This window comes from Alosa pseudoharengus, unplaced genomic scaffold (assembly GCF_046254945.1).
Source record: "Alosa pseudoharengus isolate Yale_2024_CS ecotype anadromous, Long Island Sound unplaced genomic scaffold, YU_APseudo_1.1 YU_APseudo_1.1_scf_17, whole genome shotgun sequence".
NCBI lineage: Eukaryota > Metazoa > Chordata > Actinopteri > Clupeiformes > Clupeidae > Alosa > Alosa pseudoharengus.
This window is the reverse complement of record NW_027468640.1, coordinates 37616534-37627531: the sequence shown is the minus strand read 5'-3', so window position 1 is coordinate 37627531 and position 10998 is coordinate 37616534. Positions and strand designations below refer to the sequence as shown.

The window sequence follows — 10998 nt, the reverse complement described above, 5'->3', positions numbered from 1 at the left end:
CATTAAAACGCTCTTTATGAAAATATAGCTTAATTTTCTAGAAGCTGATGCTCATGTCACGTACACTTTAAATTTGACCCGTATGATACGTCACGCGTCTCTTTGTTTTTGAAGTTAGATTCTGGTGTGAGTTTGTGTTGCGTGTAACAACACGTTTTCAGATTCTATAAAATAGAATAGTGCCTATAACATACTCCTGGGGTTTATAAAGCTTGTCCTGAGTGTCTTGAGCTTTCCAAAGGCTCCACCTCCGGTTCCACCGAGCCTCTTGTTGGACGGTAGGCTACGCTCTATGGATGCGCTAAACGGGACTTGTGCGAGCTGAATTGCACGTTGGCAGAAGCTGCTGGTCGTGGCGGATCGGCTTGCTTAGCGAGGTTTAAAGTCGTGCATTCGTTCGTTTTGACACACTGACGGTATCTATGTCTCTATTTGTATTTTGTCTAAGGCGTACATGCGAGTGTTTATGTGAAGTCATCAGAAGTCAGAATAATCCTGCTCAGCTGTCTGCAAGTCAGCTGCAGACCCGCCTCCGCTACAATGTAGCAACATATTGTAGCTTGTGTTTTATAGAAAGGGCATTCATTTAGATTACGTGTTCATACCAGTGATGGCATGCAAAATATTAAACTGAGGTTTTCGTCTTGTACAAAATATACTCAACTCTTGAGTGGTGAAGTATACGTTTTAAGTCTAGACCCTTGTAGCAGTTAGCCGTTAGCTAGCTGTGCTGAACATTTGTTGTGAAAATGCTGTTGCTGTTTTTTTGTGTGTGCATGGCGAACACGCCCGTATGTTTTGCTAGTCGAAGGACATAAGTGACACATTTTATGCTATCAAGTTACCAGTGTTACAATTGCCATATAACTTTTTAAACGCAATAGGCTTGTTACTTGCATTTACTATACGCCATTTTTTCATAGGATATTACCTGAGAACCCGAACATGAAGGCTGTGAAGAATAGTCACAGTTTTCAACCTGGGGAGCCCGTCTTCGCTAAGATGAAGGGTTATCCTTTCTGGCCTGCCAGGGTATGTTTGTTGCTATGAAAATCCTGTTGTGCGGATGAATTCTGTTACAGTTTCTACTTAAGTCTTAAGCCAAAGCTATGTTTGCATGCAGTGCTTGATCAATTCTCATGTTTCTACAGATTGGGGAAGGCAAGGGACCTAAGAATAAAGTACCCATATTCTTCTATGGCACGCACCAGACGTGAGTGAGCATTCTGTATTTTGTGTGTGTACTTGTATGCATGCTTGGTCATGTGCTTCAAATGGTATTCGGAAGCATGGCCTTGGAGCTGAATTTGTGTTTTGGTAAATACAAACTTTATCAGTGAAACTGGAAGTTTGTGTTCTGTGTGTTTCTGGATGTGGGTGTGAATTTGAATTTATCTGAAGGTGTTTGTGTGTTTAACATAAACAAACCCTGTGGGCAAGTGAGTGAGTAAATGATCTGTTGCTAAGGGGTCATATTCCTCTGACACCACTTCCCTTGCCTTCCAGAACCTTTCTGCTCCCCAATGAAATTGTTCCCTATTGGCCGAACAAGGACAAATATAACAAGCCAATCAAGAAAGGAGGTTTTCCTGAGGGAATGTGGGAGATTGAACATGATCCAGGAATATGCCTGAAAGGACCAAAAGTGAGACATCTACACTGAGTATCTTTACATTTTAAATCCTTTAAAAATATGTTAATGCGTGCTATTATTATAATAGTCTACACATATCATATAGATAGATAGATAGATACTTTATTGATCCCCAAGGGGAAATTCAAGAAATTCATGGTATAATATATGATTGGAAGCATGTATATTTGTAAGCTATATTATGTTTTAGTGGCTGCCTCTATTTGGGCTTTCCAGTTACCACAGTGAGCCTGAACCTAAGTCTTACGGAAGTTGTGCATGCAGCCAAAAAAGCTTATCGCTATAACCGCCAATTTGATCAGTGTCATGCTTCCCTTAAGGATTTGGCAGCTGAGCAACACACACAACCCACATCTTTTGATCTTTCCCGTGCAGATGTTGATTCAAGTCATCTTTTCTTCTTTTTTTCTTTCGTTTCCTGGCATAGAAAGTGTCACTGCTGAGCAGGGTGGAACAGATGCGCAAAGCCCAGAAGAGGGCGGCCGCCAGTGCCTCCTTGACGGACGCACCATCTCCTGCCAAGATGGCAAGGGAAGAAGCCTCAGCTGGAAAGCCACCTTCTGCAGCACCACCTGTGACCACAGAGAAAAAAACGCCTGCAAGGACAGCGGCTCCTAGACAGAGCACCACTGCCACTCCGAAAGCCACGACCACTCGGCGGTCGGTGTCCGCCGACGCAACCGCATCACCTCCAGAAGCCACATCCTCTCAGAAGTCCTTGCGCTCCGCTAAAGCCACGCCCTCAGAGAAAGTTGCTTTCTCTGAGCGGAGGTCCCGAAGTATACCCAAAGTCACACCAACAGAGAAATCAGGCACCACCCAGACTATACCCATGCTTCAGAAATCCATGCCCACAAAAGTTACAGATACACGCCCTAATGACACACCAGCTACAATAACTGCCACACCCCCTAAGTCCACCTCTCAAACACAAGCTCAGCTCAAACCTCCTCAGGAAGCCGCCTTGCCACAGAAAGACACACCCTCTCAGGGAGACGTGGCGCGCCAAGAGGCCAGACCTTCTCCAAAAGCCACACCCGTTCCACAGACCACACTCTCGCTGGAAGACACACCCCTCCAGGAGGTCACACCATCTCAGGAAGTTGCCCACTCGCAAAAAGCCCAGGCTGAAGTGGATGCACAGTCTCAGGTTCCTCAGAAGAGCACTGAAGCCAGTGCTGCAGGTAAGACACACACCACACATTCTCACACACATGCAAGTAATGAATTCTGCACATGTTATCCACAGACAAACGCATGCAAACAATGGTGCTGTCCATCAGAAATTTTGGGAAGGCCTCCAGGTAGATAGTTCTGTCATGCAAAACTCTGAATCAATGGGGAGAGAGCTCCAATTCCATAGTTGCTTGCACTAAAACACATTGAGAAATTCTACCACAAATTGAGATTATAATGTGACCTATATATATATATATATATATATATATATATATGTAAATATCTTTATATTTCAGATATTACAAATATCTGTAAATATCAACTTTTACTGGAGTCAAAAAAACATTTTTGCTTTTTGCTTGGTTTGTACCCCAAAAAACATCATTAGGGCTGTCAATCGATTAAAAAAAAAAAAACCTAATTAATTACATACTCTGTGATTGATTAATCTAAATGAATCACATATATAATTTTTGCTGTGAAAGTATTTTAAATATTTAAATTCAAATGAATCATTGAATAATCAGCATTAGTGACATTAAAGTTCAAAAACTATTTTATTATTATTTTAATAATGGCCATAATAATTTATAATATGACCTAATATGCTGAGGAAATAAATTCAAAAGTGCTTCGGGAAGAAGTTGTTTTTCACATACAAGGTATTTCAGGCCACAGATATAACCTAGGGGACACAATGAAAATAAATGAACACTCCCCTCAATGTCAACACTATTTATTTGCATTGATGTGCGACTTTAGAGTTGATGAACTCCGGTGACATGCAAATTCCTTCCTGCAGACATTGCAGAGGACTTTATTTTAATCAACACTTTATTTTTATCAACACCATCAGGCTGTTTTTTAAAAGTAAATGTTCCAATCAATGATCTAGGCAGCACATTTTCTTCTCTCTCCTTCATTTTACAGTCTAATGGTTACTGACTACAACGGCTCGGGGTCAAAGGTCATACGGAATCGATTCATCTGCGTTATTTTTTTTAATCCGTTGTTTTTTTCTCAAATTAATTAATCGAAATTAATCAGTTATTTTGACAGCCCTAAACATCATATTTCACAACACTGTTTCTTACAATTGACATCATTAAGGACAATGTGATTACCTCTTTGTAAAGCTGGACTGGTCTGCTTGTCACAGGCCTGCCATATTTAGCACTACAGTCCATCCAACCATGGCTTGTGTTGTCTCCTGTATTGTCTCCTGTCTGTGTGTGTGTCTTGTAATGACACACACACACACACACACACACACACACACACACACACACACACGTGCAGAAGAACACTAATCCTATCTGTCCTCTCCACAGATGAGTCTCAGGAGAGGGATGGCAGGAAGAGGAGGAGAGGAGAGAAGGAGGAGGGAGGAGAGGAGGAACCAGAGCCCAAGCAGAAGAAAAATAGTGAGGGAGTAGGCGAGAGCTCCCCAAAGCAGGAGGTAAGGGCACTGGTGTTTCCACCTGTTTTAGTGTATGTGTGTGTGTGCATGACTTAAGAAGCTTCCAGAAACATTTGTGATCCATCTGTCATTTCTGAGAGAGAGAGAGATTTTTTATGATACAGTGGAATCCTATGGGCAGCATGCACAATCAAATAATACACTTTATGTCTTTTGATTCCTTTTGATTCCTTCTATCCCTCCTTCTGTCCTTCCAGAAGAACAACGTTTCTGCCGTGCTGAAATCTTTGCAGGATCTCGTGCAGAGCAGAGAAGTCAGGAGAGGACAGAGGGAAAAGGAGAAGGAGACACAGAAGGAGGAAAAGAAGGAGTGTGATAAGCAGGTGCCAACAGAGGTCAAGGACATACCAAAAGAGAAGAGGGAGCTTCGGAAGGAGAAAAAGACTGAGGTGGCAATAGAGATCAAAGAGGTTCCAAAAGAGCAGAAGAGAGAACTTCAGAAGGAGAATAAGACTGAGGTGCCAATGGAAGAAAAGGAGGTTCGAACGGAGGATAAGAAGCAGACACCAGCAGAGGTCAAGGAGGTTCCCAAAGAGGAGAAGAGAGCGCTTCGGAGGGAGAACAAGACTGAGGTGCCAACGGAAGTAAAGGAGGTTCCAAAAGACAAGAAAGAGCTTCATAAGGATGACAAAAAGCAATCACCAATGGAGGTTCCAAAAGAGGAGAAGAGGGTGCTTCGTAAGGACAACAAGAAGGAGGCACTAGTAGAGGTCAAGGAGGTTCCAACAGAGGAGAGGAGGGAGCTTCGTAAGGACAACAAGAAGGAGGCACTAGTAGAGGTCAAGGAGGTTCCAAAAGACGATAGGAGGGAGCTTCGTAAGGACAACAAGAAGGAGGCACTAGTAGAGGTCAAGGAGGTTCCAAAAGAGGATAGGAGGGAGCTTCGTAATGATAACAAGAAGAAGGCACTAGTAGAGGTCAAGGAGGTTCCAAAAGAGGAGAGGAGGGAGCTTTGTAATGATAACAAGGAGGTACCAACCGAACAAAAGGAGGTTCGGAAGGAATACAAGAAGCAGACACCAACAGTGGTCAAGGAGGTTCCAAAAGAGAAGAGAGAACTTTGGAAGGAAGACAAGAAGCAGACACCAACAGAGGTTCCAAAAGAGAAGAAAGAACTTCGGAAGGACGACAAGAAGCAGACACCAACAGAGGTTAAGGAGGTTCCAGAAGAGAAGAGAGAACTTCGGAAGGATGACAAGAAACAAGCACCAACAGAGGTCAAGGAGATTCCAAATAAGGAGAAGAGGGTGCTTCAGAAAGAGAGTAGGAAGGATGTACCAACGGAACAAAAGGAGATTCGTAAGGAGGACAAGAAGCAGGCACCAACAGAGGTCAAGGAGATTCCAAAAGAGGAGAAGAGGGTGCTTCAGAAAGAGAGTAGGAAGAATGTACCAACGGAACAAAAGGAGATTCGTAAGGAGGACAAGAAGCAGGCACCAACAGAGGTCAAGGAGATTCCAAAAGAGGAGAAGAGGGTGCTTCAGAAGGAGAGTAGGAAGGACGTACCAACGGAACAAAAGGAAGTTCGTAAGGAGGACAAGAAGCAGGCACCAACAGAGGTCAAGGAGATTCCAAAAGAGGAGAAGAGGGTGCTTCAGAAGGAGTGTAGGAAGGACGTACCAACGGAACAAAAGGAAGTTCGTAAGGAGGACAAGAAGCAGGCACCAACAGAGGTCAAGGAAGTTCCAAAAGAAGAAAAGTTGGAACTTCGGAAGGAGAACAAGAAAGACATGCCAACAGGAGAAACTGAGGTAGCAAAAGAGGAGAAGAGGGAACTTCGGAACAAGAAGGAGGTACCAACAGCGGTCAAGGAAGTTCAGAAAGAGGAGAAGATTGAGATTCTGAAGGAACAAAAGAATGGAAGTGTGCAGGAGATTGAGGGCAAGAGAGACCCTCCCAGTGTGAAGCTGTGAGTGACCACACACACACACACACACACACACAAATTTAAATATAAACCCCAGGATTAATGCAAGTCTGTTTCTGTCTCAGGAATGAGGCTATAATACTGAAGAAAGAAAGAAAAGAAGAGCGGAAAGTAGGCATCAAAATTGGTGAGTCATTGTTTTCATTCCTGTGTGTGTGTGTGTGTGTGTGTGCGCGCGCGTGTGTGCGCGCGTGTGTGCGCGCGCGCGCTTAACAGTGTTTGTTCTACAGTCACAGACTCCGTCACAGATTCCAGACTGCACAGGCTCCTTGGAGAGATCCGCATCTCCTTGACTGTTGGAAACCCAGTAAGTCACATTTAAGTTTTGGTCTAATCACCTCACATGACAGGGCCACACTGCACAATATCATGGTCTTTCAAATTATTTTGATATTTATTTTGTAAATAATATAATAATAAATAATTATCCCAATCATTCATCCTTACGAAACAGAGCTATCTGGTGAAAATTCCTTTCGGTTTTGGTGCAGCCACGATACTGATCTCTTTGCCTTTTCTAATATTCCATCTCTCTCTCTCCTTCTCAGGATGTGGGGAAGTGTGTACTGGCATTAGATGAGCTGGGACGAGTACCTGTGTCCTCCCAGCATCTGCAGAAGCACAAAGAGCTCATTGAAACACTTAGCAGGGTAGGATAAACACACACACGCACATACACACACTCTTACACATATTCTGTCTCTCATACATACTCATGATCATATGCATACAAAGTCAGTGTTATATCAATATAGTCAGTCACACACTAGTAGACCAGTAGAAATACGGTTATGCTGGTATAAATGCAATATTCATGCGTTATTATTAGACCATTTGGTATAGAAGCACAATTGAAACATGAATTGTGGATGTTTAATGCTACAAGTAATATCTGTGGTTATGAAAATAAGTTTGTCACACACACTGATGTTAAAGATCACATGAGTACCCAAATGCAACCACATTACAAACCAACCTTTGTATTTCCACTTATTTTGCAAAGTTGTAGTGTAAGATATCCCCTGTGGCCCAGACAAAAGCATACTTAGTATGCTGAGTTTAATTAGATTATGCTAGAGGATCTTGCTGAATTCCTCATAATTGCCAGTTGTAGTAATAGGCTCTCAATGCTGTCCTATACAAATGCATCATGTTTGTACAGGTCTGGAAAGTCTAGAACAGTATGGAATTATGAATTAATGTCCTCTAGATAAGGGAAAGGTAAAACTGAGATCAAATTGAACAATAGTACTAACTTGTCAAAAACTAGAGGTCTTAAAGAAAAATAAAATCAATTTAATCAATTTAGGAAAAGGTCTGGAATTTTTATTTTGGGAAAGGGTAAGTACCCTATACCATGTTACCTCTTAAGTTTGTTCAGTGGGAGAGGATAATCATCTGCACAGAGGTTTCATATCCTAAATGTATGTTGACTTGTATGTATATGTGTGATACATGTTAATTTTATATAAGATCATAATTTCTTTTTGTGATGAATAAAGTACCGGTAATCTATCCATCTTCTTCAGATATTGCAAATACACTAGCTGATGGTTTTGTAGGCCACAGCCACAAGGTAGTGAACTTACAGTAGCACTACAGAGATTGTACATGCCAAGTGAAATATAAACCCACAGGCAGTTTCTCAGAGGAGCGTCTTATCTTCAAGAATAAATTGGAACGAGTTCAAATTATAAATAACCTGATAGAATACGCCATGTGTGAGCAGTATTGCGTAATTTCACTTCAGGCAAAACTACTCATTGGAACATCATTGTACTGTTCATAAGTTGTCCGAGGACAATGGATCTTTCACTAGGCAGTAAACTGTCTGTAATTGCAGCCTGTATGGTTGGAGTGCTGAACTTTGCATAAAGACCGTCTCATTAAACACACCTGGATTCAGATACTAATCATTACGCTTCCTTGACTGCCCCCATTTGCACAATGACAGGACACCTCTCAGTCAGTCTAGTTAAAGAGCAGTTTGTGGTCAGATGCAGTTTGGTCCTGTTATGGTGGCAGTCAGGACTGGAGCTCATGGTTGATTGGGCAGGGGGATTTGTGCTGATTTGTAGACCCTAAATGTAAATTTCTAAACTGAACATATGTGTAATTTAACCATTTTGTTTTAAAGAAACTATGGATGTACGCTGACTTTCGATAACAAAAAAAATTGTCATTTTTCAAAATTGAAAGAATTTGCCTTGGGTGTTGAGATTGTTTGTAGGACTAGGCTAGTCTGCTGAGGATGCATGAGTTGGTCAGTGCTCTTATCATGTACATATAATGTGGCGCAATAGTATCTCAGTAGCTCTGCTACTGGTGTCAGTTTATCATTATCTGCTCCGATATTCAATACCATTCATTTAATGCAGAAAGGTGAAACTTGCCTACTTTTGTATAGTTCAGACAACCTAGTGGTGATGCTGCATAATTGCTGCTGCTGCTCCATGAAGAATGCAAAAAAATGAACAGACATTGAAATAAAAGAATGCAAGACCACCCTACCCCAAACAGATCTGGGTGAGAGCATGGGAGGGGAAGGGGGCAAGAAATTGTGGTCATGGCACATAGCACAGGAGCTATCTGCAGACAATGGAAATTTAAACAAACTTTTGGGGCTAGTGCTGATTAGTTCTCTCGCCAAAACAAATGAACTGTGTTGCTTCGAGTTTCCTGTCTGAATTGGTCATTTCTTTGAAATATGTGGAAAACTATCACTTTATCAACATAATTGCATAATCCCACATATAAGCCATAACAGCCTAGTGTTGTGACTGTGGATGAAATGGAATAAAACATTTTGTCTGTTTTTTTTGGGAGGATCATTAAAGATGAAGTCCATGTCCATGATTCTAATCCCATACATTTACGTCATATTCAGAGAATTGCACATTGCAATCCCAGTACCTGCCCGTTCAGTACTAACAAAATCTGGTGTTCATACTTAACCTGGAATCTCTGATGGGGGAAACAAACATGTTCAGACAACCAAGCCATTAGCATACGCAGCTAATCCACACACTGTTTCAGGAGTAGTGAAGGATGACCAGAAGTGTCATTTGATTGGCTGTTGAGCTCAAATATCAACATTTCACAAAACCGAATTGTGTACTGTTACACCTTTAACTGTTGACAAATATTGTAAAATGATTGTCCCACCCCTTTAACACTGGCCTAGTTTGTGGCATCTCAGTTCTCTATGCTGGTGGTATGTATCTGTGCTCTGACATTTGTTGTGTTTGTTTGTGACAGATCCGCAAGTTCAACGAGAGCGAGTTGATCATGCAAAAAGCCTCGATGCTCTACCACAAGTTCAAGAGCGTGTACCTGAGTGGTGAGGAGGACCTCTCTCCCGACTACATCAACATACTCCAGCAGGAACGCCAGCAGGAGGAGATCGGGCGAGTGCAGAGGGAGGAGAAGGATGGAGAGTGGGAGAAGGAGGAGAAGAGAGAGGGAAGAGAAGAGAGGAATGTGGTGGAAAGAGTAGAGAGTGAGGGTACAGGTGAGATGAAGTTGCCACTGATATTCACTTACAAACAACCTGAAAAATGACCCTGCCATTAGTAACCCTGTCTGCCTGTCTTTCTCTGTGTGTGTGTCTGTGTGTGTGTGTCTGTGTTCTGTTTTTCAGTGGTGTGAGCTGCCTGGAAGGAGCTGCAAAGCAGGTTTTTGTTTTTGTCGTCTTTGCGTTTGTGTTTTTTTATATATTTTTATATAAGACTAAAAATGTGCTCTAGGAAGATGCTGTGAAACTTACCCAGACCATCCAGTCACACCAAGCCCATACACAATAACATCACACACACTCACACAGGCACATACACAATACAGTACACTGACATGCACAATTAATTTAAATGCTGCTATTGCTTTGAACATGTATCTTTGTCTTTTTTTACACATTGTTTGCACTGTTTGTGGGTTGAGAGCATGAGTGAGCGAGTTTGTGCGTGTGCGTGTGCGTGTGCGTGTGCGTGTGTGTGTGTGTGTGTGTGTTTGTGAGAGAGAGAGATCAAGATATAAACAGTACTGCTGAAATTTAATTTTAGTTAAAGCCAGCAAAGAAGACCGGCTGGCTTTACAAAACACTGGCTGATGCAAATAGAAACACACACACACACACACACACACACACACACTACAGGGAATTACTCTGCACTGCGTAGAGGATTAAGAGGAAAGTACAATCGTTCCCACTGACACATACACAAATTCACTACCATTCATTAAGAACACACAACTTAGGTCAAATCTGAAATATAAGTTAAGCTATATGAGTAACTTGCATTAGTGCAAACATACTTACAATAGGCTACACGCTACCTATAATTTTTTTTTTCAGTTTGATTACAGATATAAAAATTCCACCTCAGTTTTGATGGATCTGTTTCCGTCCTGAAAAGGTTTGTCACGTTCCTGTTTTTCTGTGAGCATTAACTAGCACATCAATTCTTTTTATAAATAAAGAAAGAAAAACAGATGACTCTACTCTTTCTTTTCAGCACCTACTGATTGGTCTACAGATAAAGTTGTACAATTCTAGATCTGTCTAGAATCAAGATCTCTCACATGATTAACTTTATACCGATACAAACATATCTGGACAAATAGGACACACATGGAAGAGAATTAGAAACGCACTCCTGTGTCATCTCACCCTTACATGACGTGATTGGTTAGTACAATTATTGCTTACGCACATTAACTGGGAAACTGTTCACACCTCTTGTGAATTAGTCAGTTCAGAGT

General features: G+C 41.7%; 1 protein-coding gene across 2 annotated transcripts; it reads left to right on the top strand.

Moving 5' to 3' along the window:
• The first annotated feature begins 131 nt into the window (after positions 1–131).
• psip1b (PC4 and SFRS1 interacting protein 1b) lies at positions 132–10737 on the top strand. 2 transcript variants are annotated; one of them, XM_076289498.1, is made up of 12 exons: positions 132–278; positions 924–1032; positions 1152–1213; positions 1507–1645; positions 2082–2838; positions 4165–4292; positions 4511–6222; positions 6306–6367; positions 6471–6547; positions 6789–6890; positions 9499–9751; positions 9881–10737. In XM_076289498.1, the coding sequence occupies exons 2-12, from the start codon at positions 946–948 to the stop codon at positions 9886–9888; spliced, it is 3387 nt and encodes a 1128-aa protein (XP_076145613.1). In that variant the 5' UTR covers positions 132–278; positions 924–945; the 3' UTR covers positions 9889–10737. The 2 variants fall into 2 exon arrangements, with proteins under 2 accessions (XP_076145613.1, XP_076145612.1); XM_076289497.1 differs by having other exon boundaries at positions 132–416.
• The last annotated feature ends 261 nt before the right edge of the window (positions 10738–10998 follow it).

Bases quoted from the DNA above. Each gene is read 5' to 3' on its own strand.
- psip1b (XM_076289498.1), top strand. From the start codon at position 946: ATGAAGGCTGTGAAGAATAGTCACAGTTTTCAACCTGGGGAGCCCGTC. The intron at 1,646-2,081 runs GTGAGACATCTA...TTCCTGGCATAG, and splicing joins TATGCCTGAAAGGACCAAAA to AAAGTGTCACTGCTGAGCAG. The intron at 2,839-4,164 runs GTAAGACACACA...TCCTCTCCACAG, and splicing joins CACTGAAGCCAGTGCTGCAG to ATGAGTCTCAGGAGAGGGAT.